The sequence below is a fragment of the Panthera onca genome, chromosome A1 (genome assembly GCF_046562875.1).
Source record: "Panthera onca isolate mPanOnc1 chromosome A1, mPanOnc1 haplotype 2, whole genome shotgun sequence".
In the NCBI taxonomy this organism is placed as follows: Eukaryota; Metazoa; Chordata; class Mammalia; order Carnivora; family Felidae; genus Panthera; species Panthera onca.
The window spans coordinates 82,560,090-82,584,975 of record NC_138339.1 but is presented as its reverse complement, the minus strand read 5'-3'; the positions used below and the strand labels follow the sequence as shown (position 1 = coordinate 82,584,975).

The 24,886-nt window shown below is 36.7% G+C and overlaps 1 protein-coding gene across 27 annotated transcripts in view; it reads right to left on the bottom strand.

The window, feature by feature from the left end:
* The window catches only part of MCTP1 (multiple C2 and transmembrane domain containing 1), a 534,016-nt gene that overhangs the window by 160,432 nt on the left and 348,698 nt on the right, over window positions 1-24,886 (bottom strand). For all 27 annotated transcript variants that reach the window (XR_013556012.2, XM_078448001.2, XM_078447963.2 and 24 more), the window contains 2 exons: window positions 20,445-20,631; window positions 15,636-15,729 (listed from right to left, as the gene is read on the bottom strand). Coding sequence is in view for 26 of the 27 variants with exons in the window: in XM_078448001.2 (XP_078304127.1) it covers window positions 15,636-15,729; window positions 20,445-20,631 (281 nt within the window). In the remaining variant the exon portion in view is untranslated. The remainder of the gene's footprint in view (window positions 1-15,635; window positions 15,730-20,444; window positions 20,632-24,886) is intronic.

Genomic DNA, 24,886 nt, shown 5'->3' with positions numbered 1-24,886 from the left:
ACATAAACCACCACCTCAAATAATTTATAAAAGGGTGGGACAGAGAAAACACCTATCTGTAATGATCAGAGAGAAAATTAAGGCCATATTTAATAGAATTCAATGTCAAAAGAGTAATTATTTTACTATCACTTTAGATAGAACTTTAGATTAAGTGATAAGTGTTGGTAACTTTTACTTAAAAGCTAAGCGTAATGTTCACACTCTTCCTGGAACCTCCTTTTAATCTTTCTCATATATGTGTACATTCATGTAAATCTTGATTTAGTAAAAAAAAAAAATAACAGAAAAGAAAAAGAAAAAAGAAAAAAAAGACTACATAAAGAGAGCACTTATTGGCATTTTTGTTTCCTTATTTTCACTTGCTTTATTTCAGTTACTATTATATTTCAATTGACTTGGTTTTACTTGCCCTCAAGTGATCAACAATGTGTAAGAGATTCAGTCAAAGGTGCACCACTTTTTCAATTGCAAAACACAAGAACAAACTTCAGAGACCAATATCTATTGGGGGAAAAATTACTTTAAACTTCTATCAGCAGAAGATGAAAATCCTCCCTTGATTTTTTTTTTTTTCCTACAGGAATTATATTCAATGGTGTAAGAGGCTTTCAACCCCATGGAAAGTCTCTGAACTCACCACCTTCTTTGTTACTCTATCTGTATTTGCTGACAAAAGATATGGAGTCTTAAAGAAACAAAATCTGTTCTTAATGATTAACTCTTTCCATATCTTGTTAAGAAACGAATACATTTATCAAACCCTATGCCCACGAGGCAGTGTCCATCCTTATTTTCTTACCATTTACTTGATTATTTTTCAAGACCATTCCTAGAGAAAACTGATGTCCTCTGTCTACCACTCATTCTCTCAGTCATTGTTTTCTATTAGAATGAAGATGTTAAAGCCCTGGAGACAATGCTGCACCAAAAATAGTGTGAGAACCCTCTGAAGCCACTTCTCAGTCATTTTGCTGGACTAAATTCCAGTGGCATCCATCATTGGCAAAAATATTCACTCATATGTACCTGCTTATAACTTGAAATGGGTAAGCAATGTAATTTTTAAGAGACCATATTAGACACTGTACCAAATGGAATGGCGCTTACATAAAAAAAAAAAAAAAAAAAAAAAAAAAAAAGAGCCTTTCACCTCAGACCAAACTACTATTTAACATAGCTTTAATTAAATGTATTTAAGCATAAGTCACTAGGCAAGACCTTTCCCAATAACTGTGTTGTATCTTAGTAGTCGGCCACACACATGAGAAGAGCTGGCTAATGTTTTGACTACAGATTCATTCACTCAACAAATAATTATTACTTACCATGTACCAGGCAGTGTTCTATGTGTTGAGAATGCAGAGGTGCATAAAATAATAATAATAATCCTGACCTCATGGTGGTTACATTGAGGAAAAAGATAGACAATGCATACACACATTTTATGGTACTTTAGAAGGTGATAAGTGCTATAGAGAAAAACATCGGGAGGACAATGAGGAGTGCTTGTGTATATGTGCAATTTTTAAAAGGACTGTCAGAGAAGGTCTCTCTGAAAAAGTTCTGCATGGGCAGAAAGAAACGAAAGAGGCAAGGGAGTGAGCTTTGGGCTACCTAGAACAACAACAGATTGTGGAAAGATCAGAGAAATAGCTGTGCCTGGTGTTTCTAGGAATATCCAAGAAACCAGTGTGACTGAAGGAATAGACTGGGAGAGGGGGACAGTATTCGATGAGGTATGGGGAGGGTGGCAGGTCTCTTTAGAATACGTTTCCTCTAGAAGTGCTAGGGGAAGCTTTTGGAGGTATTTGATCTGATGGCTGCTATTTGGAGAGTAAGGTGGAGAGAAGCCAATGGAGGAGGTAGCAGAAGAGTGAGGAGGATACTGTGATACTCCAGGGGATGGAAAGTGATTGGATTCTGAATGTATTTTGAAGGTAGAACCAACAGGGCTTGAAGATACCAAAAGTAAACAATCTACCATGCCTGATACTGTTATTGGCTGATGAGAAACGATTTATTGAGCTTAGCTAAGTCAGTCTTTTTTCCCAAGGACTAGAAGCATTCAACAAAGTGCTCAGGGTAACTTTCTCTGGAATCTGGTAAAGGGGAAAATTTACGTAAGGAGAGAGCAGCCAATTTTATATTTAACTTCTCTTCAACTTTTCCTTCTAAAAAGTTATGTTTTTACAGTTATCAGTAACGGATGCCAACATCAGGTCTTTACACACTGTTATTTTCGACTAATTTAGAAAGTATCCTTCTGCCACTGCATGATTCAAGGGTAATTAAAAATTAACAGCAATTTCAACCAAAATAATAGTAAACGTACAATATCAAATTCTATAAACTTACCACTAAAAAGCATTCACCATAGTTTTATTTTAAAGAAGTGGCTACACATAGTTAATGTGCTTATCCGGCTTGCTAAATGATGCTTTAAATGACTGGCTTTTCAGTTTCTAAATTTTGCAGCCTTGATTATGTGCCACTTAAACAACTGAAAACAATCACAGAAATACCAGTGATGGACCTAACCATTAATTATCTCCTTAATTATTCCTTCTTTTCATCCTTTTATCGTTCCAGTTAGACCCCGTGATATGCTGCTTTGCTTGTTGAGAGTATCTGAGGAGAGGGATTGACTACAGGAAGCAGTGTTGATGTCTATTAAGAACACGGTATTCTGTAAAGCCCTAGAGAGTGATGCAAAGATGCTGCTTGTAATGATTTCATTCAATACTGTATGGTTACAAGTGAAAGAAATTAAGGCAGCATGCAAAGTTGAACTTTGTCTCTGATTATTTTGGGCTATTTAAACAGCCTAAATGTATGAGAACAGATTACATAATCGCTCATCTCCCTCTTATTCTAGTCATAAGGCTAAAGCTGACCTGTGGGTACCAACTGGTTTTCCCTTAACGTTCACTGTTTTGGCTAAAAAGCGCCTATCCTCTCCTTTGCAGGGCAGGTAAATGGAGATATGGGTTTGGATGCAAGATAGAAATTGCTGCCTTTAGCGGGGACTGGAGCAGTGGGGTTGATTGCATTAACCACCATGACTGCTAACAGAGAGTCTTAGCCTTGCTTGAGAACATTGCAATTTTCCATGTTGACAATCTTCTAGAGAGAAATAGGAATACCTTTTGAAGCACTCATTACTTATTGAATGCCTGCTCTTCTCACCTCAGAATTATAAGTATGATTAAGACATAGTCCAGCACTCAAGGCATGCACAATTTAGTGGGCATGATAGGCATGTAAATACACAATTATAATGCAGGATTGCAAGTGCTGTAATAAAGGTAAGTGAAGGGTGCAATGGAAGCAATGAGAAAGAAGCATATCATTCTCTAACTCTAGAACAGGAAGGGCTGAGGAGGCGAAGACTTCCTCAGTGGATGAGCTGACCCTGGTGATCTATGGTGATGACGCATCTCTATCACCAACAATTTTAGAAGGACAATTACCTAAAAAAAAAGACTTTAACAATTTATGACAAGCAATGTTTAGCTTAAATTTATTTCATTATCCTTTTGATAGGGTCTCTACAACACAAAAACTTAAAAACATGTTATGTAATGACTATAAAGTAGATACTTAAAAATACTGGGCTAGGACTAATGCATTTGTCCATAATCTAGTTAAATACGAGGGGCTATTTTTTTCCCCTATGGATTTTTATAGGGGGAAAAAAATCTCCCGCGGGAATGAGAATTGGAGGTTCTTCTATCTTAACTCAAAAATAAATCTATAACAAATTTTAAAGCATATGCTCTAATACCTAAGTTCTTCTGGTGAAAAGCCATTCCCACCACAGTAAAAACAGATGTCAGAATTGTCTCCAATGGGCATCTTTTCTGGAAATCTTCAAAACAGCACTGAGGAATAAATAGGATGCAGTGACTGGCTAATTCTCTCTCACTCTTAGCTCTTGCTCTTTGAGGTCACAACACTGACATATTTATAAAGAACTGTGGGAAAGTCTGCACCACCCCTGCTTGCTTGTTACCTGTTATGTGGGCAAGTGGACGACTTCAGTTTGTGCAAACTACTGGTTTGAGCATTGAAGTCACTCAAAAGATACTGAGAGATATTCTTGCTCCCAGAATAGAAAGTTAATCCTGATCCATCAGTGGTGGGCTTTGTCCAGGGTCATTTTGCTGCTGACAAGCAGCACAGTTTGCTGGATGTGATGTGTTATAGAAATGTGTGTGTAGGGGGGCTACGCAGTGACCACCTCTTTGTTGCCCTGTCTCTGAAAACACAGAAGGCTTTCAATAGCATGGAAAGCAATTCATATCCATTGGGGCCTTTTATTTGGGGCCTACCTTGCACAAATTAAGCTCCTTGGTTTAATTTCCTCAGGTGTCACAGTTTGAAATGGCTATACTTTAATCTTTTTAAAAAACTTATAATCATGGTTGCCCTCTGTCCTTCCCACAAACTGGAATTTCAATCATAACATATAACAATGTTCTACATACATGAGGGAATTGCACAGGGTCCAGCAAAACAAAAAAACAATGTATGTCGGATATATCTTGCAATCCCTCCCTTATCACTGGAGATGGGGGTTTGACCTTTGCTTTTTTCATCAACTGACCTAAACATAGTTTAAACGTATGATTGGTAGAAATACATTAACTGAACTCCTCACTAGGTTCCCAATGGGTCTGATTCTGGGACCGAGTAATGATAATTGGACTTCTCTTTCCTCACGAAGTCATGACGCAGGTTTCCTTGTGTCAGGAAAACCAGCCCCCTACAATTGTGGCTCTCAGCCCATTAGATGTAGTGCATCTTTTTTCATATTGAAGATTTTGTAATGCCTTCCTTACTACTTTGAAATTAAACTGACCCAATCATGATTTCAAGATTTCATATAATGTATTAATGTCATGATAAAGGAGCACTAAATAGAAAGTTGTTTATAATAAAACCATGTTTTTTTTTTATTCAACAAATATTTATTGAGGGCCTACTATATGCCAGAACGTACAAACAAAAAAAGGAAAGGTCCCTGCTCTCTTGGAGTCTGTTTGTGGTGGGGAGGGAGGAAAAAGAGACTAAATACTGAACACAATTAACAAGTATATTTTATGTTAGAGAGTGATACATGTTAATGTAAATAGAACAAAATAGAGCAGGAAAAAGGATTTGAAGAATGCCGAGAAGGGGCACAGTTTATAAATTTAATTAGTGTGGTTGGAGTAGTCCTCATTGAGGAGGCGAGATGTGAGCAATGAACTGAAGAAAGTGATGGAGTAGTCAAATGGCTACCTGGAGATAAAGGTCCCAGGCAGAGGCAAGAGCTAGAGCAAAGGCTTGGTGTGCTCAAGCACCCTGATGGTGGGGCGCAGTGAGCAATGGGAAAAATTGTAGAACATGTCAGGGAAGTAATGGGTAACCAGATCATGAAGGGCTGTGGAGGCAATCCTAAGGTCTTTGGTGTTTGCAGTAGAAAATGGCAGCCATTTGTAAGACTTGCGTAAATAATATGTATTTCAGAATGTAATCTAGGCTCAGATAATCATGAAACAGACTTAAAACCTATGTCAATGTCTATATGTAATCATGCGGCACATAGGACAATTTTCACTACTTAAAATCGTCTAATACTTTGTAGGATATTTAACATCCGCAACCTACTCCCACCAAATACTAGCAGTGCTCCCTAACCACTGTGGCAATTCCATTCTCCCATAAAGCTCTAAAATGCTCAAGGGGGCAATACTGCCCTCCTCTAAATGAGAATCACTGCCCTACAGCAACAGTTCTTAAACATTTTGGTCTTTAGGTACCCTTAAAATTTTTTTTTTATTTTTTAATGTTTGTTTATTTTTCAGAGAGAGAGAGAAAGAGAGAGTAAACGGGGAGGGGCAGAGAGAGAGGGAGACACAGAATCCAAAGCAGGCTCCAAGCGGTCAGCACAGAGCCAGATGTGGGGCTTGAACTCACAAACCGAGAGATCATGACCTGAGCTAAAGTCAGATCCTTAACCTACTGAGCCACCCAGGTGTCACAGGTACTCTTAAAAATTTTTGAAGGAGGGACACTGAGTGGCTCAGTGGGTTAAGTGGCCAACTTTGGCTCACATCATGATCTCACAGTTTGTGGGCCTGCACCCCATGTCAGGCCCTCTGCTGTCAGTGCAGACCCCGCTTTGGATCCTCTGTCCCTCTCTCTCTACCTCTCTCCTGCTCATGCTCTCTCAAAATTAAATAAAACATTAAAAAAAATTTTTTTGAGGACATCAAAAAACTTTTCTCTATATAAATCATATCTATCAGTTCACCATTTTAGACATTAAAAATGAGAGCATGTACAACTATCATTCATTTGAAAATGATACAATAAATCTATGACATGTTAACATCAGAGCAGTCAAAAATATAACCTTTGAAAAAGTTCATTGTCCACTCATGAGAGAAAGAGTGAAAAAGACAATAACATCTTAGTATTATTATGGAAATAGTTTTGACTTTAAAGATCTCTGAAAAGTCTTAGGGATTCCTGGAAGCTCCTGGGCCACACACACTTTGAGAACCATGACAAAGAGCAATGGAGAGCACAATGTAAATACGAATTTATTTCCCTTGGGATCTAGAATTAGATGCAAAAGAATATTTACAGTATTATGTGTAACAAGATGCATGCTTGAGTCCCAAAATTGAACCATCTTGGTATATGCTGGGAAGCTTGAAATTTAAGACAGAAGAACAAGAAATAAAATGAGACAGATAAGAAACTGGAAAAGAAAGAAAAGAGAGACTATGGGATCTATAAAATGAGAGGAGGCTATGAAAAAATTATGTCTCAGCTTTTGAGCGTTTACATAAATTGTGGTTAAAACATTTAAAAATTTTATTTCAATTAATATTTAATATAGAAACTCTATGCAAGTGACTGGTTACAAGATTGGAAACACAAAAGTTCTTTGTCCAAAGATATAAGTGTTAATATTAGAAGCTCTTTTGTTTTGGTAAGTTCCTATAGATACTTTAGGACCTACAGTAATTATATATTTAATTAGACTCCCCATAGAAAAGTGTCAGGTTCCAGATAATCTTCCTTATAAGTAAATTCGTTAGCTGGTAAGATACTTTGCAGTAGAATAAAATTCTTTAGACTGAAAAAACGAAGTACTCTACTGGGTGATTAAATATATAAATATTAGGCAATAAATAAATAAATAAATACTAGGCAATAAAACTGAAAACTGTCATCTATCAAGCCTTTGTCTTTAAAATCATATCTTTGTCTTTTTATTTCTTTTATACAAAATATCTACTCATTCAAGAGTCTGTTACTCATCTTAGTACCTATTACAGGATCTCTGATTCTGAGGGCTGGGAAAAATGCCTCAGAGGCCAAGTTCGAATAGCTCACCAGGGACTTGAATCCTCTCTACAACCAGGCAATCCGATAGGCTCTGGTTTCAGCGATGGGGCAATCACTACCTCCGCAGGACTATTCGGATATGTATATTTGGCAATTATAATTTTGGGGAAGTGCTTCTTTACAGTGCACACAAAATTACGTCTCGGTCACATTTGCCTATTTTATGATTTGCCCTCTGTGGTCATTTTTAAGTTAAAATGAAATAATGGGTGCAAAGGGAGGGTATAGCAACTGTCACTTCAAGTATCTGATCATTACCCACCCTCCTGCACTATTAATGTGGATGGCTTGCTGAGCATCTATTCTAACTTTTGGTGTCTCTTCCTAAACGAGACAGGCTGTAAAGGCCAAAATCACATTTTTAGACTCCCTTGCAGCTAGGGTTGCAGATGTGTGTTTGGCCAACCCAATCAGATGTACTTGCCTAAGATTTTATATTAGTATTCAGTTAACTGAGAGCGTGTGGAGCACATTTTGCTGCTGCAGACTGCAAGCAGAAGTAGCATAATTAATTGTCACACTGTCTTCTCCACATGCCAATGTGGACACTTGCTTAATTAACCCCTCCACATCTCAGTTTTCTAATTTGTAAAGTGGGCATAACAACAGCAACTAATTAGGTTGTTGTGAGATTGTGATAACCCTTTTTCCAAGCTGAGGGTAGTGTATGACATGTGTTAAGGGCTCCATTAATGTAAGTTGCCACTATTTTTATTATTATTATGATCATTTCCCTGGAGCTATTCTCAACTGACTTGATTTTAAAACACCAGATATCTCCATCAAGAATAAATTCTGCTTTGTCACTGTCTTTGTTTAAAGAATAGCTTCTAACGCTGAATTCATACCCCAGTGTGTCTTGAGGAGTCCATAGGTATTCTGGACATTCCCCTTTGATTCAACATAACCAATTTGTATACTGTGAAACAATGTAACAAAATTTATATATGTATTATTCACACTCACGGAGCTTAACCTCAATTCAAACCCTAAATTTTTTTCTATATTTTCTACTGTTAGTGCAGGACATCACCGTTTTGTATCCCAGTAAGTCTTTTTAATTATACTCTTTAATGCTCGCCTTGTTGAACTAACCCTATTATTTTGAACTAAATTATTACACATATATATGAATATATGAATATGCATGTTTATATTATGTGTAAGTACCATCATATTATGTAAATATTTAAAATCTAAATATATAATATATACATATAGTATAAACATATAACATGTGCATATAGTATATAGTTAACTATCCCTCTCAGCAAGTTTGATAAGGAAGCCCTCAATTGCCTCATCAAAGTCACTAGTAAATAGGTTGAACATGTTAGACCAAGAACGGAGCCCTGTATTCCTCCATTTGGCACACCCATTGACATCAATCCTTTATAACAATCACTTTTTGGGTGTGGCCATTCAATCATTTATGCACCTAACTTTACTATCATATAGCCCAAATATTCCTATGGTAAGATTTTTTTCCCCAAAAATCTAGTTAAATCCAGATCTTCTCTGTTTGCACCAGTCTCCTAGTCCGTCATCCCAGGAAATGTATTTCTTATTTACACAACTATGTCATAACAAAAAAATTTTAAAAAAACGTTTAATTTTAAACAATGATTCTAGCATCTGAAAGCATTTCTTCAAGCACCGAATGGAAGCTAGCCATCCAAGCCAGATCACCAATTATCTATTTCTTTACTCAAAGGATCATTTTGTAATCTTACTTCCACAGAACACAATTAATTACTTTATAGCATTTCTTTTCCCCTCATTTCCCATTGATAGTGGGACCACCACTTTCTCAGCCCATAGTCCTTCACCTCTAGAGCATATCAAACCCAATTATTAATCTCTTTTGTCATCCCACCTATTCTTCCAGAGCAGTATCTTCTGACCATGTGACCTGCATATGAATCACACATGAGTTCTGCAATTCTTGTAAAACACTAGTTCAGACTCAGCCTCACTAGCCCTTGTGTTACATTATCATTTTGATTCCTCTTCTCACAAATATTTAATATTAACTGTTTGGCTTTAGAAAAACACTTTTGCATTTCTAAAATTAGAATATGATTTAGTTTTGTAAAAATGCAAGCACTAAAAGGAAACACCTTTTATTTCTATGTAAGCTATGTTGACATAAATGAATGAAAGGGGGAAAAAAAAGAATGAAAAGCAATGATTTGCTTTTTCTTCTTGTGATGCCTTCTTTTGTTTAATTTCATCCTTAAGGAAGATATTTCTATAGTGTTAGGACATTTAACATGTTATGTATGTAATGTCATTTTCTAAACTAGGCGTATTATAATGATAAGATTGTCAGGTGTTGGGTATTTTTGATGCATTATAAATTGGATGACGTTTCTTTTCAAACTCTACTATCTGCTTAATAATCTTCTATAAGCTTAATTCTTAAAAAGCAAATAGGGACCTCATTAGGTTATATAATGGAAATAAAGCATACTTTGCTTGGGAAATTTTCAAAACATTTTGTGTAAAACCTAGGTATTTTTGTTTCAAGCAATCAATATAATTTTAAGATTTAAAGATGGCAAAAGTTAAAAAAAATTAAGAATGACATCCATACATAAGCCACTTTTATTTGGTAAATGATTTCACCCTTGCTAATTCACAAATAGGAAGGACTTCCTCCATATGCTATATGATACTGTCAAAGGAGCTAGGTAGCATTTAAAGGAGATCTATTTTCTCATCTTCCTAACAGGTTTTAAGTAATGATCATAAAATCTAAGGCTGCATTTATCAGATACCATCAACATTAATAAATATGATGATATAATTAAAGGCACATGCTATTAAACATTCAAACTGCTATAGTTCTATAAAAGAAGACATATACCCACTTCTTCCAGTAGAACTCTTGTATTCTGAGGTCCACTCAAGCAACAACTGAATATATCTTATGCAATTTGCTTGGGTAACCCACAAAAAGTTAATTTTTTTTAAAAGGACAATATCTTATCTACGTTATATATATGTGCTTGGCATTTCTCCAACTGTATATAAAACTTTGAAAGAACAGACTCGCCTTTTTCTGTACAACTACCTTTTCATTTTCTTTCTCTGAATAGACCCATAATGTTCAGGGAAAATACCAAGAATAATAAATCCAAATCTCTATATAAAATATACCTTCATGACATACTCAAGCTGGAAATCACAGGAACCAATAAAAATGCAGGCAGCCTACTGATAATGAGGTCAGAAATACAAATAAATTTACTTTTAATGAAGACTGGAAGCACAGTAATCAAAGTGTTAAAATTCATTTCATGCATATCTCATTTGCTTCTTAGCTGATATTTACCACGCAATTCTGTGAGAAAGTAGAGGCCTAAGATGCTCCAGATAAATGGCTCAATTAATTGTACAGAGGTAGACCTCTTTGAGCTGAGCCAGAGCTGTGAGCTCTTTATTAAAAGCACTATTCTGTAGCCCATAACCTTGTTCCTTGACTCCTCTCTGGTTTCCAATTTAAACAAGTCCCCATGCGGCCTGCTCTAAAGGGCTTTGTCTCCCTGTCATTGTTAAGAGAGCTGAGGCATCCTGGAAGTGTGAAATCAGACCTCATGAGTTGAACGGTTCCCCAGGGAACGCCGGACTGCGCAGAAGGTCAAAGTCATGGGCCGGACCATCTAAAAGTGTCTGATCGCCGGTCTGTGACACAGCAAGGTTGGGGGGGGGGGGTGGCGCTAGACTGAAGAGGACTGAAATTGAACACATCTTAATTAAAGCCCACAGACAGCAAAACAAAATGTTTTCTAGGCAGCCTGTCAAATGGGGCTTAAATTTAGCTCTGCTAATGAATCTGAGCTGCTAACTGTTATTTCTTAAGATAATAAGACTCTCACGGAAGCTGATAAAAAAAACTGTAGCATGTCTTTTTCTGCTGTTTTGTTACTTAAATATTTTTCAACAATGAAGACAGTTTTCCTAAAGAAAAACATGGGAAAAGTCTATGCAAATAAAAGGGTAGTAAACATCTCCCTTAATAACTGGTAGGTTTCCAGACTATGGGGCTGGTGAGTCATAGGTCTTTGTGTGTAGCCTTGTTTTAGAAAAAGATATGCTCATTTGATGGGATTGTTTCAGTGACAGATTATGTTAATTGTAAAATCCTCTCCCTCTCTTCTTTTTTTCTCTCCCTCTCCCTCTATTGTTTCCTGAAAGAGATGGTGCATTAATTTGAGAGATCAATTCACCTGGGGTGGAGAAGTTTTATATTAGTGTTCCTTTTAATACAGTGAAAAGGTAGGGCATCTGTTGAAAGGGTTTCGCAGTTCCCCCATATCACTGTTTCTGAACCTGAGTGGCTGGTATCCCTGGGGAGGCTGTGACCTCTTCCTCGGAACTCAAAAAAACAACCCAGGGGAAAATGCAGGGGAGGGGCTGAAGAGAAGAACCCTTTTCTCTTTCTTCTCTTAGAACTTGAAAGAACCAATAGGCCAGGTCTAAATACTCTGTGAAGAAAGCCTCACTCGATATAGAAGACTTTAAATGTTCTGTTGAAAGCAGAAATTAGGCCCCATCCAACGAAGAGGGTAATTAGAAGCTAGGAAAGACAAACTCCAACACGAACTGTTTCCCACCACCTTAAAAAAAATCCCACCCCCCTGCCCCGGCTGGAGGTCTTTCCCCCCTCACAAACTGTCCAGTTTTAAGGAATACTTGATTTAGCAGCAGAATTTTCCCCAGTGAACGCAGGGCCAGTGTCTAGGTTTTGCTTTGATGGTACAGAAAGACATTCACCTTTTCACTGTTTAGTTGAAAGGTAAGTAAGTTGTACTGCAAAGTATTTTTCACTTAATCAAACTTTTTCCCTCACGAAGAATTTAGCTGATCAACTTTGAAAACCAGAGTGCCACTTTCTCAGGCTGTGAAAGGCTGCCCACAATTTGACTGAAATTTCAATCCACTCTTGTGCCTTGCTCAATGCATGTGTATGTGTGGGAGTTGTAAATTGAGGCCTTAACCACCAGAGTTAATCTCTTTTTTAAATCTGTATTAACCTTAATGATTTGAAGTGCACTGTCCAACACTGGGCTATTGAGACTGAAGAAAAAACTACCCTCAACTATCAACAGTTTATTAGGGGCTTAACTGAAGTGACCCTACTGTAGGAGTGTTCAGCTGAACAAGGCTATAGGCTTTTTGTGGAAAGGGAAAGAATTGAGGGTTTCATTAAAAAGTAATTTGTGCTTTGTACTCACTCATTCAAAGAGAGTCTCAATTGCTCTTTATTCACACAGAGTTAATACAGTATCACAATGTTACTCAATGAATGTGTTGTAACAAAAGAAAAATTTTACATTTTGAAAGGAAAAAATTCTTTGTAACTGCAGTAAGATTGATGGCTACTTAAAAGATTATGGAATCTCTTTTTCCCCCCGGGCCCATGTTAAATGATGGAATACTGTAATTTAAATTTTTTTTTGCTTGAACTATGGAAGTTTGACTTTACATTCTGATCGTTAAACATATTTTAAAAGTAGAGCCAAGTTGGTCAAATATACGTTTGTCTTGTTAGACTTGCCAGAAAAAAGTGTTCTGATGCCAACTAAGTATCTTATAATAATAGCCTCATTTATACCAGGTCAGAAAATACTCTTTGTTGAGCTCAGAGAGCGATCAGTGATTTAAAATCTCCCCTCTCCATCCACAACACTCCTAAATGGATGCTAATTTGAGGATCTGAAGACAGCATCATTGGCTCAATGTCTGTTTTCCAAATCGTTGCTGAATATCTTGTAGAGCCTGACTGTGATTATCACTAGGATGTACAGCAGATTTTTCAAGTTCTTCTCTGAACAAGTAAAAAAGCAAGTATACAAAGAGCGTATTTGTGCTCCAGATTTAATGGCAAAGACCAGGGAGGATCAGTTTACCCATGAGTATTTATCCTTTCCAGAAGTAAAGATTATTTTAAAAGTTGGTAGTATATTCCGACCTTTCTCACTTAAATATGTGGTCCTCAGTTTCTGCCACCATCACAAATGTCATAAAGACCACAAAAGGTCCAAGAGTGAGCAAGGTCAAAGACTGAATTATCCTCTTGCCCCTGAATAGTTCAACATCTCTCTTGTTCAATTCAGAGCACATTAGATTATAAGGTCAGTGTGGAATGAGGAATCATTAGATTTATATCCTAAAACTGGAGGGAAAATAATGGAGAATCTGTTATTTAGTATTCCCCAAATTAAAGTTCATTTTACCAGATCAAAATTATGTCTCACTGAATCCCTAGGGAAAAGGCTATTGTTATTCACATTAATTTACATAGAACCATTAGGAAAGAAATATATCTATTTTTTACAGCTTTGAAAGAACATGTACTTTAACTTCCATAGTGGCGTATAGGCCAAGTGGGTTAACATAGTTTGCATATTCATGGAGTTTTAAAAGCAATGACAGCTTCTCTCCAAGAGAAGCAAACTTAAATAATTACATTCAACTTGTGTAATGGGCAGGTGTCTAAGCTTTTGAAGTAAATGAGACTGGAATATTTTTTATAAGAAATTAGTGTGCCCCCTATAAATGTTCAGTAATAATTCTTAGCACTTAGGTGCCCACTGAGATACTGATTATTTTAGGCATTTCTCCCTGTCTTCAGAGGTTTTCAGCTCAACACTGGGGGCTCCCCTGCCATACAGAAAATCCTGAGGAAAATTGAAGGTGTCTCCCATGATGGTGAATGTCACTGCCACAAATTCCTGAATTTATCTGCTGCTGGGAATCAGAGGTTAGGTGTAACCTCTGTAGTGTAAAAGCAATACTGAGTTCCTATTCCAGTCTTTAAGTTAACGTCCAAAGTGAACAAAAAAAGAGCAGTCAATCATTCACTGTTGACTGCTGGTTCTAATAATAAATACAACATGAAAAAAGAAAAGAAAATGAAATACATTATGTCCAGATTAATTTGAATATAACCACATCATAAATAAAAAGAAAATGAATAAATTTAGCATTCACTAATTGTTTAGTAGGAGGAACCAAGTGGGGATACTTGCAAAAAGATTACAAATTACTCTCTCTCCCACTATTTTCAAGTACACCTGTCTTGAAAGAATATTTGACAGTTGTTATTATCTTCTTGGTTACAAATGAGTGGATAATCACCTGTTTAAAGAAACTGTAAACTCTCAACATTTTTATTTTTATCACACAATCAAGTCACTCGACACTATGCAAATATTAAAATTTTAAAAATATTGCCATTTTGGAGCAGGCATCTGCTATTTTAGTTTTAAGGCATGTGATCTTTTAATTTGGTTTTGATTCTGTTCTGTTTAGATTTGATGAATTAAAGAAGGGTACCAACAATCATGTAATGGATTTACAAGCTCTTAGATGGTAGGAAAAGAGCATTTCTCCCCTTCAGGTAAGTCTGCTACCTTATTAGGATCAACTTGCTGAACATTCACAATGGTAAGCACATTTCTACAACTTATTAAGAGGATGCTTTCTTTCAGGAATAGCAAAATTTACACAAAAATTGTTCAAGATGGATAACAAATCTTGAGACAGACAACTTGAGTAATGGAATAATATTCCCCAAAACCTATGAAATTCAAGAGTAAATGAATGATCACATAATTGCAAATTTAAAACAACAATTTAATTCTGGAAATTGATGAAATAATAATCATTAGTCAATTATTAATATATCACAGGAACAGCAGTATCTAAATTAGGAAGCTTCAAGAAATAAGACTTCAGTGTTTTTACAGGCTCATTTCTTTGTTAAAAAAAGTGGAACAAGGTAGACGCTTAGTGTAGATCCAGAATTATCTGTGGGATGTGCTAAGGAATTTGAACAACAAAAAGAGTGATTCTGCCCGAGAGAAGGAGATGTAGCATTACTCCAAGGTGCTGAAATGATGAAACCTGGAAGAAATATTCCCACTAATGTCTGGCAAACTGTGGAGAAGGCAATGATTCAAAAGTCATTTATTGTTTATTTTTTAATACATTACACTTTTTCAAAAAGCAGGGACACTATAAAAACTGGGTGGTTGGCAAATCCTATAAGATCAAACCTGAAACTTTGTATTTATATTATTTACTTTGATGATCCAGTCAGGTGAAATGAGTTTAGTCATTAAATGGTGTGAACCCTGCATGCTGCTTGATATATATATTTATATATATGTACATATATAAATAAATATAGGCACTAGGAGAATTGCCTCATTTCTTACCTGTGACGTCGGCGACCATTAACCCTTCTGCTCTGATCACTTTCACCTGGAGAAATCCCACATCTTTCAGGTTGTGAAATATTCGCAATGGGCTCTGAAAGACCCCAACATTGATATTAGGAAAGAGAGGTCCTAGCGGGTCTCAAAGAGTGTGCTGAGAAAACACTAAGTTTTATGATTGATCTCAGGATGCTGCTTAAGTGATTCAAAGGGGTATTTGTGTTTCTTCAGTACAGAGTATCATCCACCATCATTAATGAGTGCATACACATAGGCACACATATGTATCTACATAGGTAATTATTGCTCTACAAGACTTTTTGAAAGAATAAAAAATACCACATGCCTTCCCCATAAATAATTATCAGTACATGATGAACAATAAAATATAGAAGAGTGTATGTATAGTTCCTTCCTTCAATTTCCTTTACTTAAGGACTCCAAGAAATCTTTCATCTACGGGTATGATGGTTTGGAGACTAATGATTGTTAACGCTGAGTCTTAAATTGTTGGTTATGTAACACACTGCAGCCTTTAGAATTAAGCAAGTTAACATAATTTTTTTTTCAGTTATTTTCTTCTTGTGAGTTTTGGAAACAGCATGAGGGTTAAATTAATGAAGTGCCATTTCGTAATATTTAATTCAAAAGTTTGACACAGTTCTATAAGCCTGTTAGGGGAAATATCATATATAATCTTCTAAAATAAGTCAAATTGATCACTGAAAATAAGATCAAAAGTGACGAATAATTTTTCTTAGGTTTGTAATTTTATTTGCCATTGTAGTATGAGTAGAAGTAGAGAAATTTCAACAGGTGAATCAGATCCAAAGAATAAAACGTATTTAATTTCATAAATTAATAATGGTAGTGCTTTGGGAAGTATAATACCTGAAGGCATTAGAAGAGGGCTACCAGTGCAATAATTCAGAACCCTAATTAATGGTCACAAATACTTGAGGAGTAAGTATTGACACAGAACATCGAAATGCGTTTATTTGCACTTCCTAGCATTTTTCTCATGACAAGACCAGCATTTCTTCTCAGTAAATCAAAGCCTTCTGTACCATAATCCTTAAAGTGCTATAAGACCAGGGAGCATAACCTAACAAAGTCATCAAACTGTTACCAAAGAACATTCCCATCCTTGTATTAAGAATGTGAGAATACTGACAAGCAGAAGCTTACTGAAATATTAACTTTATCAGTCCTGTATGACTAATCAGTGTTTACTGAAGCCATGACTTTGGTATATTGAGAGGAGGCAATGCAGATATATGTGTAATCTCGGAGCCTAACTTTTAAAGGTGTTGAGCACAGGATTAGCGCTTAGTCTTTTATTGTTTTTAAACAGTTGCTTATCACCAAAAATCTATTTGAACTACCCAAAGGACAGCGTTCAGTAAAAATGCACTTGTCTCTCCATTTAAATTAAGTGTAAGTTAAGGGTTTAACAGTGGGAACTTTACACAGTGGTGTTACAACTCAGAGTTTGTTGTCTTCCTAATGTGGTAACACCAGGTTTGAGAAGCCTGCCCTTATCTCAGAGCTTACGAGCTTATGGATTATTATACCCCAGGTAAGTCTCCTATCCTAATAACAGAGAAGAGTTTTATCAAAGGGTTCCTGTCCTTTAATTTTCAAGAGTAATTTCCACCAAGTTTCACTGTGTCTAAAACAAATACCTTCAGTCTTCAGGCTGAGAACTGTTCAATACTAGTAACCTCACTGCCCAGACGTATAGCTTCTGACGCTTCAGCTCTGATGTTCTGCTTCTCATTTGGGGTAGTAATTATTGTCTGAACGTTTTATTTCCTCCAGTCAGCTGACATTCAGTAATTTATTGCCAACTTCAACTGTTTAGGCCAGTGACATATCGATTATAATAAGAATTCAAAAAAAAAAAAGCAAAAAACTTAAATATATCAGTTTATAAATACACCTTTCAGTAATGCTTCATCAAGACATATTCCTGCCTTGTTATTTATGGTTATTTTAGAAGGCCTCAAAACCTGGATGGCTTCTGAAGCCCGAAATTTCCATAGCAGAGGAATCTATGATTTGCTGTGAATCCTTTCAGCCCTCAATAGATGGGAAAAGATTGAAATGCTCTGGAGAGGAGTCCTCTTTATTTTTTTAATGAAAGGCTGTATAATATATTTTCTCTATGGCTGCAGCAGCTGTCAGGGAGAGCATCTCAGTTCAGCTCTATTACGGGAGAGGCAATACCCCATCCTATGGCATAGAGATGCTCTGAGGGGCCAGAGCTGATTGACAGCTTGTCACCGTGACGTCTTATTCCATCTCTGTTATGGAGAAAATTAATGTCACACCACCAGCCTTATGACTCGCTGTCATCTTAGAACCGCTCACCTTTTATCAATGCTCTAAATAACATTTCAAGCCCATCGTCTCACGGTGGACAATCCGGTCAAGGGACATTAAATCAGATGACTGTGAAATGTCATAATAAAAATGGAATGCTAACAACTTCTTCTCTAAACTAGCTCCTCTGGTTTTTAAACTGTGACAAGGGGGAACAAGGGTTCCGCATACCCGTTCTGAAAAGGTCATACAATCGCTCTTGGTCTACTACCCATTACTACCCGCCCCCTATTGACCTTCCCTGCTTTCCTCCCCCTAAAAGAAAAAAAAAAAAAAAAAAGAAAGATGGAATTAGCCATCTTTTCAGAATGAGGTGATCAAATAATGGTTCCCACAGTAATGTCTGTTTAATTTGTGGGGCTTCAATGCTTTACAATGAGCAGCTGAAGGACAGAAATGGAGAGCCTTTTCAGGGGCAATTCGTTTACTTTCCTTACTATGGCCATTGCCAAATCAAATTCTTAAGTTTAACCTAAAACTTAAAAAATACACATGTTCTCTCAGGAAAACATACAAATAAGTCTCCAAATAACCTCTTTTTTTAGGTTTCTTCAAAACAAGTGATGTTTCAGACATGATACAGCATTTCATCATCTCATAACCTGTGCGATAAAAAGGAAACACGCTGAAACCAGAAACTACAGGTCTCTGTCCTTGTATGGCTATGAGCAATTATAACACATGTGCTTTACCACCTACAGGAGCGTCTTAGCAGCTACGTCTCTAGAGGGAAATACAGGCCTATGCTTGAAATTCAGGGCTAAAAAAAAAAAGATGCATTTAAATATGGTTCACTTTTTAATACATTGAGCAGCATATAACCTGAGAATTAGCTGGGGGCATCCATATAATGTTTTGTATTTTATTGAAAAAATAACTAACATTTGAAAGAAAGTGTGGAAACAAATATTCAAATTCTGAATGGAAATGGCTGATTTAAGGAAGCCCATCCAACAAAAAAGAAAAAAAAAAAGGATCAATGATAGTTGGATTATTTCTAATTTCCGAGCCCGCAGTATCATTCTAATATACGGGATAGTATCAAATATTCATCCATAAAGTACAGTATCATAATACCTAGAATCTTTATATTAATATACCAATTAATTCCTTTAAAATTGTTTCAATTCATGAGGCTCACTTCTGGTAACAGGAGAATATGTTTTTGTGGGTACCAAAATGTGAAATAATTTTCATAATTGCAATTACATATTAGAAGATGCCCAACAATACGTTGGGCTCTTAGGTGGTTTAAAAATATATACTCTGTAGCCTGGCTGAGTCACCTCTATTAAACTGTTTATGATAACACCATTGGTGGATGAGTTGTACAAGCATTAGCAGACAGCTGATTCAGTGGAGATAGCCAGAATAAATTTGCTGAAGCGCACATCCTGCTAATCTGTTTGAAGAATATTGTAGAGCATTAGTACCAGCACTTCATGTTATCTGCACAGCCTGATAAGGTACATCTTTATTAAATTCAGTTATTGGAAGGATGTCAGTCAGCAAATAGGAATATTTTAGAATCTAAAAAAAAAAAAATTAAGCGGTTCTTTGTTAGTCAGAGCTTGGTTTCATGGCTGAGTGTCTAGAGGAGCCTTCTAAACACCTGGCAGCATTGTACAATACAAGCTTTGTAATTTTAAGTGGAAAAGCTTTTTTCCCCCCCGGCTTCACGGGTACCCAGGCATTCACTTTTTCGAGTCTCCAATGAGAGAGAATGGTGGAGTAAGAGCTCCCCTCTCTGTTGATTCGAGAAAACTACATGGTGGAAAATGCACAATGCGAGGATGCTGGGAAATAGGTAGATTCGGATACGAATATTTTGGTTTGGTAAAATTTGAGAAGGGTACTTACTATAGTGACTCGCTATCCCACCCAATCTCTGTCTACATTTGGTCAAAAGGTAGGGAGGCTTCCTTTTAATTACATTTCACATTCAATGAAAATAAAATAAAGGAACGAAGTGAGGCTTTTCTAAGCAGTTGACATAAAATTTCTGGAATATCTTCTTGTTACCAAGCTACTAATTAATGTAGGTTCCATTAATTCCATTTCAAACTTGGAAAGACCAAGAATTCTTAATGGCAATTACAAAGAGTCAATGGATTAATTTTAAAGTAATGTTGTGTACACCTAACTTTCCTTTATGAGAAGTTTCCTTGCATGATAATTGTGCTGCGTGACAAAATCACTGAGGAGATGCTCAGGATCTAGAACTTGCTTTGGAAGAGACTCGAGAGTAGACGGGGTGTCTAGACATCAGGGTAATAAGTATGGCATTTGCACTTGCCCAGCTTTCTGTTTGTGCTGATTCATCTGTCAGACAGCTTTGCAGATGTACTTCTGTCACTCCAAGTGAATTATTTACAACCTCAACTAGTCACACATAATCCTGAAGGAGGAGGGTTACATACGTACATATCTCCTTAATATTTCCTCCCGTTCTTTCTGGTCCTCCAGGGAGTTGACGGAGAGGTCAGAGATACTGACTGTGGCCGAAGCTGTCAGGGTGACCAGCAGCACCAGGTGTCCCTCACCCTCTTCCAGCTGCAGCTCCAACTTGTGTGTCTGTTCCCTACTGAGAGCCGACAGGTCGACCTGGCACCTAGGAACAAATGTTTTGAATTAGCAAGTGGCTTTTTTTCCCTTTCCTTTTCTTCTCTTTCTTTCTTTTTCTTTCTTTCTTTCTTTCTTTCTTTCTTTCTTTCTTTCTTTCTTCTTTCTTTCTTTCTTTCTTTCTTTCTTTCTTTCTTTCTTGTCACATCAAACAGTGAAAGGGCAGGCTGCTCAGAGCTATGTGAAAAATAAATCAACAGAAATACTATTTGGGCCACTGGAGGATTACGTCTTTCATGTCAACACACTTTCTTCACAAAATTCAGACCCTGATTATTTTTAGTGTCTAATTTCTTATTTCCTGTAAGATACAAAAAAAACATACTTATATGATTCTATTGCTACCCATGGTGACCATATTCATAAATTGGTAGGACTTTCAATCCCTAGACAGACTAGTTTAGTGGGGCTTTGCCTACGGAAAGATTAATACGAGCTGTCTTAGAAGAGGCAAACCACCAAGAATCTGAATTCTTGTGCAGGTTTTAAAACAATGGGTATTCTTCCTTCATTCATAAATGTTATTAAGCAATGAATAAAATATGTACTATGATGCCATAAGTTTTTCATTTTTAAAACCATGCCAGTTATTCATAGAACACCATGCATAAATCTAAATAAAAACAAATTCTCCAAAAATATTATAGCTCAAGGGTTATATAACAGAGTTGTTCTAATACAGGTTTCATAACATGGCAGCCCATGCTTTATTTGTTTGTTTGTTTATTTATTTATTCATTCAGAGATCGAGGGAGGGGCAGGGAGAGGGGGAGAGAGAGAATCCCAAGCAGTCCCTGCACTGCCAGCGTGGAGCCCAATATAGGGCTCGAACCCACAAATGGTAAGATCAGGACCTGAGCAGAAACCAAGAGTTGGACACTTAACTGACTAAGCCACCCAGGCACCCCCATGGCAGCCCATGCATGATAACCTACTTGCTCAGAGCTAAACACTATTTTCACAAAAATGTCAACTGATTTGGAAGAGAAAGATACTGAGGTGCTCACAAAGCCAATCAACTGAGAAAGAGGGGGCAGATATGAACAGAAGGAATTTATAACAGGGAATAGCCTATTATAAGAATAAATGTGGTAACATCATAAACAGGGGAGTCAGCCATCAGGGACAGATTAAATGTTTGCTCCTTCTTCTGTTTTTTTTTTTTTTTTTTCCTTTCTTTTTTTTTTTTCTTTGAGAGAGAGAATTAGCTGGGTACAGGGGCAGATGGAGAGAGAGAGAATCTTAAGCAGGCTCCACCTGCAGCACAGAGCCTGCTGAGGGGCTCGATTCCAAGACCCAGGGATCATGACCTGAGTGGAAATCAAGAGTCGGACACTGAACCAACTGAGCCACCCAGGCACCCTGCTCTTTCTTATTCTTTACTTGATTTATTGTCTATTGTTTTGCTTTTAAATTAAATTTTCTAGAAATAGGGTCTTAACACTTATAGGTGGTTTCAAACATCTCTTTAGTATGCATAAATTTAGAAACTGAACCAAAGTGTCACATTTTCCTTTTATTTGTGCCAATCAAAAATGACAAGAGAGGTAGCTGGGACTAGAAACATCTGAGAGGAAGGGGAGTACAGAAACAAAAAAAAAGGAAACGCCCTGGTCAGTGACAGAAAGTCCGTGTGTGTAAATGCTAACTGTTGAGAGCAGGAAATCAGAGTCTGTACCAAATCTGGAAAACATCTTCCTAAAGTGAGAACATATATCAAATAACCTCATTGTTTCTGTGAATATAACATGCATTTCAAAATACTTTCATGCTCTCTCCTTAAACTCTGAAGACTGGAAAACACATACCAAATTCCTTGTCTAATATTATAATTTTAACTGGAATTAAGTTCTTGTCAATGACACCTGGAACAAATTGAGGAGAAAAATGGAATGGTGAAAGACAACCAATCAAATGCATTTTCTAATAAAAAGGAAGAACATCAATATGATTTTCTACAGATCTTTCCAGCAATTGGCATAGTGCCTACCTGGAGTTTGTTGAATGTAAACGAGTTTTTGGATTAGATTGAGAGTATGAAACTAGAGAGTTGAACAGGGATTACAATTCACACAGTACTTTTGGTTGGATAAAGTTGGGAAGAATAATGATCTTTTGCTCATTTGGATCATGCATTTCCCAGTCTCATCCTCGCCTTACTCTTTTGTGTGACACTGTATCACTCTTAAAATACATCACAGCTTTCTGGAAGATTTCCTTCTTTGGCTATTACCATTTTACACTGGTCATATGGATGCTGGCCTACTCCTCATTTATGTTAGAGTCATTGCATTTGATGCTCTAGACTTGGGGAAGGTTCTCTAAAGATGCTCTGGTCCAAGAGTTGCAAATTGGCAACTTTCAGATAAAATCTGGCCCATTGATATACTGTTCTTGTTTGTAGTGCTAAAAAAGTTTTGAATTAAAAACATTTTAAGACAGAGCAAGTGTCCTCTGACTTAATTACTATCCCTAATGCTGTCTATTATTTACAACTGGTCTATTTCACTTAACTCTGTATCTGATTCCAACAGGCATAGGTATTTGTGATCCTTACAATCTCCTTAATTTAACAAAGAGAAAACTGAAGGCCAGAGAAGATACATGACTTAATGGAGCTATGCAGTTAGTTATCAGCAGAGCTGGGACCTGAATCTGACACAATGGAATCCAAGATCTAGGCTTTTTCCTGGACTAGCCTTCACTAAGTAACCATGTATCCCAGGAGGAAGTGTGTCTATTTGCATTGGTTATTAAACTGGGTAATATCTGGACTTGTTTTTAACAGAATTTTTTTTCAGTTTTGAAGCATGGAATTATGTTATTTTTATACTTTGAAAATATATATAAACTACAGAAGAAGACTGTAAATTATTGCTTTTATAAGAAGATAAACTCAGAAAATATACAAATTGAATTTTCAAAACTATGAAACTAATAAAACTTAAGTTAACATTGTAAATTTATAGGGAAGATTATGCTTTTCTGCTGCAACTAAAGTTTCAATATTGGGTATTCTTGTAGAAATGGTCTCAGATTCTATCCTATATTTAATGTTTCAGAATTTTGACTTTAATAATTCTAATGTAGAAAATGCTTATTTATATAAATGTATTGAAGAGAGTATTAGTGACTCCAGGGTTCTTTTTGCTAGTTGGGGTTATTCAGCTCTACTCTTCATCTAAAAACTCTGCTCAGGAGTAATCCTCAGATGCTATTTTAAATGAAATGCTGCCTGATAACTGAGCCAACTTGTCTTGTTAACTTGAGAATGAAGTTAGCATCATGGCACCACTGAAATCTGCATTAAGTGAGTATTAAATCAAATTATTGCTGGAATTTTGTGGAAAAAAGTCTTTGCTACCCCTTTATTGCTGTTGAATAAATATGTACAAAGACAGAACTCCCACAACAGTCTGTTCCAAATTCAGTGCTTATTGCTACAGACCAGTGTCATGGTTTGAGTGTTTGTCTCCAAAATGCCTATGTTGAAACCTATTGGCCGATGTGATGGTATTATGAGGTGGGGCCTCTGTGAGGTGATTAGGTCATGAAGGTGGTGAATGAGATTAGTGCCTCTTCATGAATGAGATTAGTGCCTTCATAACAGAGGCCCCAGAGAGATCCTTCACTCCTTCTGCCATGTAAGGACACAGAGAAAACACAGCAGTCTCTGAACCAGGAAACCAGACACAGAATCTGCTGGTGTCTCCATTTTGGACTTACCAGCTTCTAGAACTGTGAGAAGTAAATTTCTGTTGTTTTTAACAGTCTGTATCTGGGATAGCAGCGCAACAGGCAGATTCACCTGTATTTAGCAACCTTGTACTGTTATTTCCTAAAGGATGGAAAGATTCACTACGGTTTGGATATAGAAGTCCTTGGTGGTCATCTGGATGGTCAGAATTGGCATAAATTAATGGTTTGACATTGTTATCAAAGTGAAAATGAAAATTTAAAGAACAATGAAGCAAATTCATGAAGTCCCAAAGTACATACGCAGATATGTACTCAAGGAAAAGAGCCCAGGATAGGGAGTCAGATTCCCTTCATTTCAGCCCTCCATCTGTCACTAATTAGTTGTGTGACCTTTTCCAAGAAAACTTATTCTCTTGAATTCCAGTGTCCTCATCTGCAATATGAGGTAATTGAACTAGATAAACTTCAAATTCCTGAAAACCCCCAATTTCACAATGTGTTACAACTCTATCCATGTTTACACTTGTTTGCATCCTTTCTTTGCA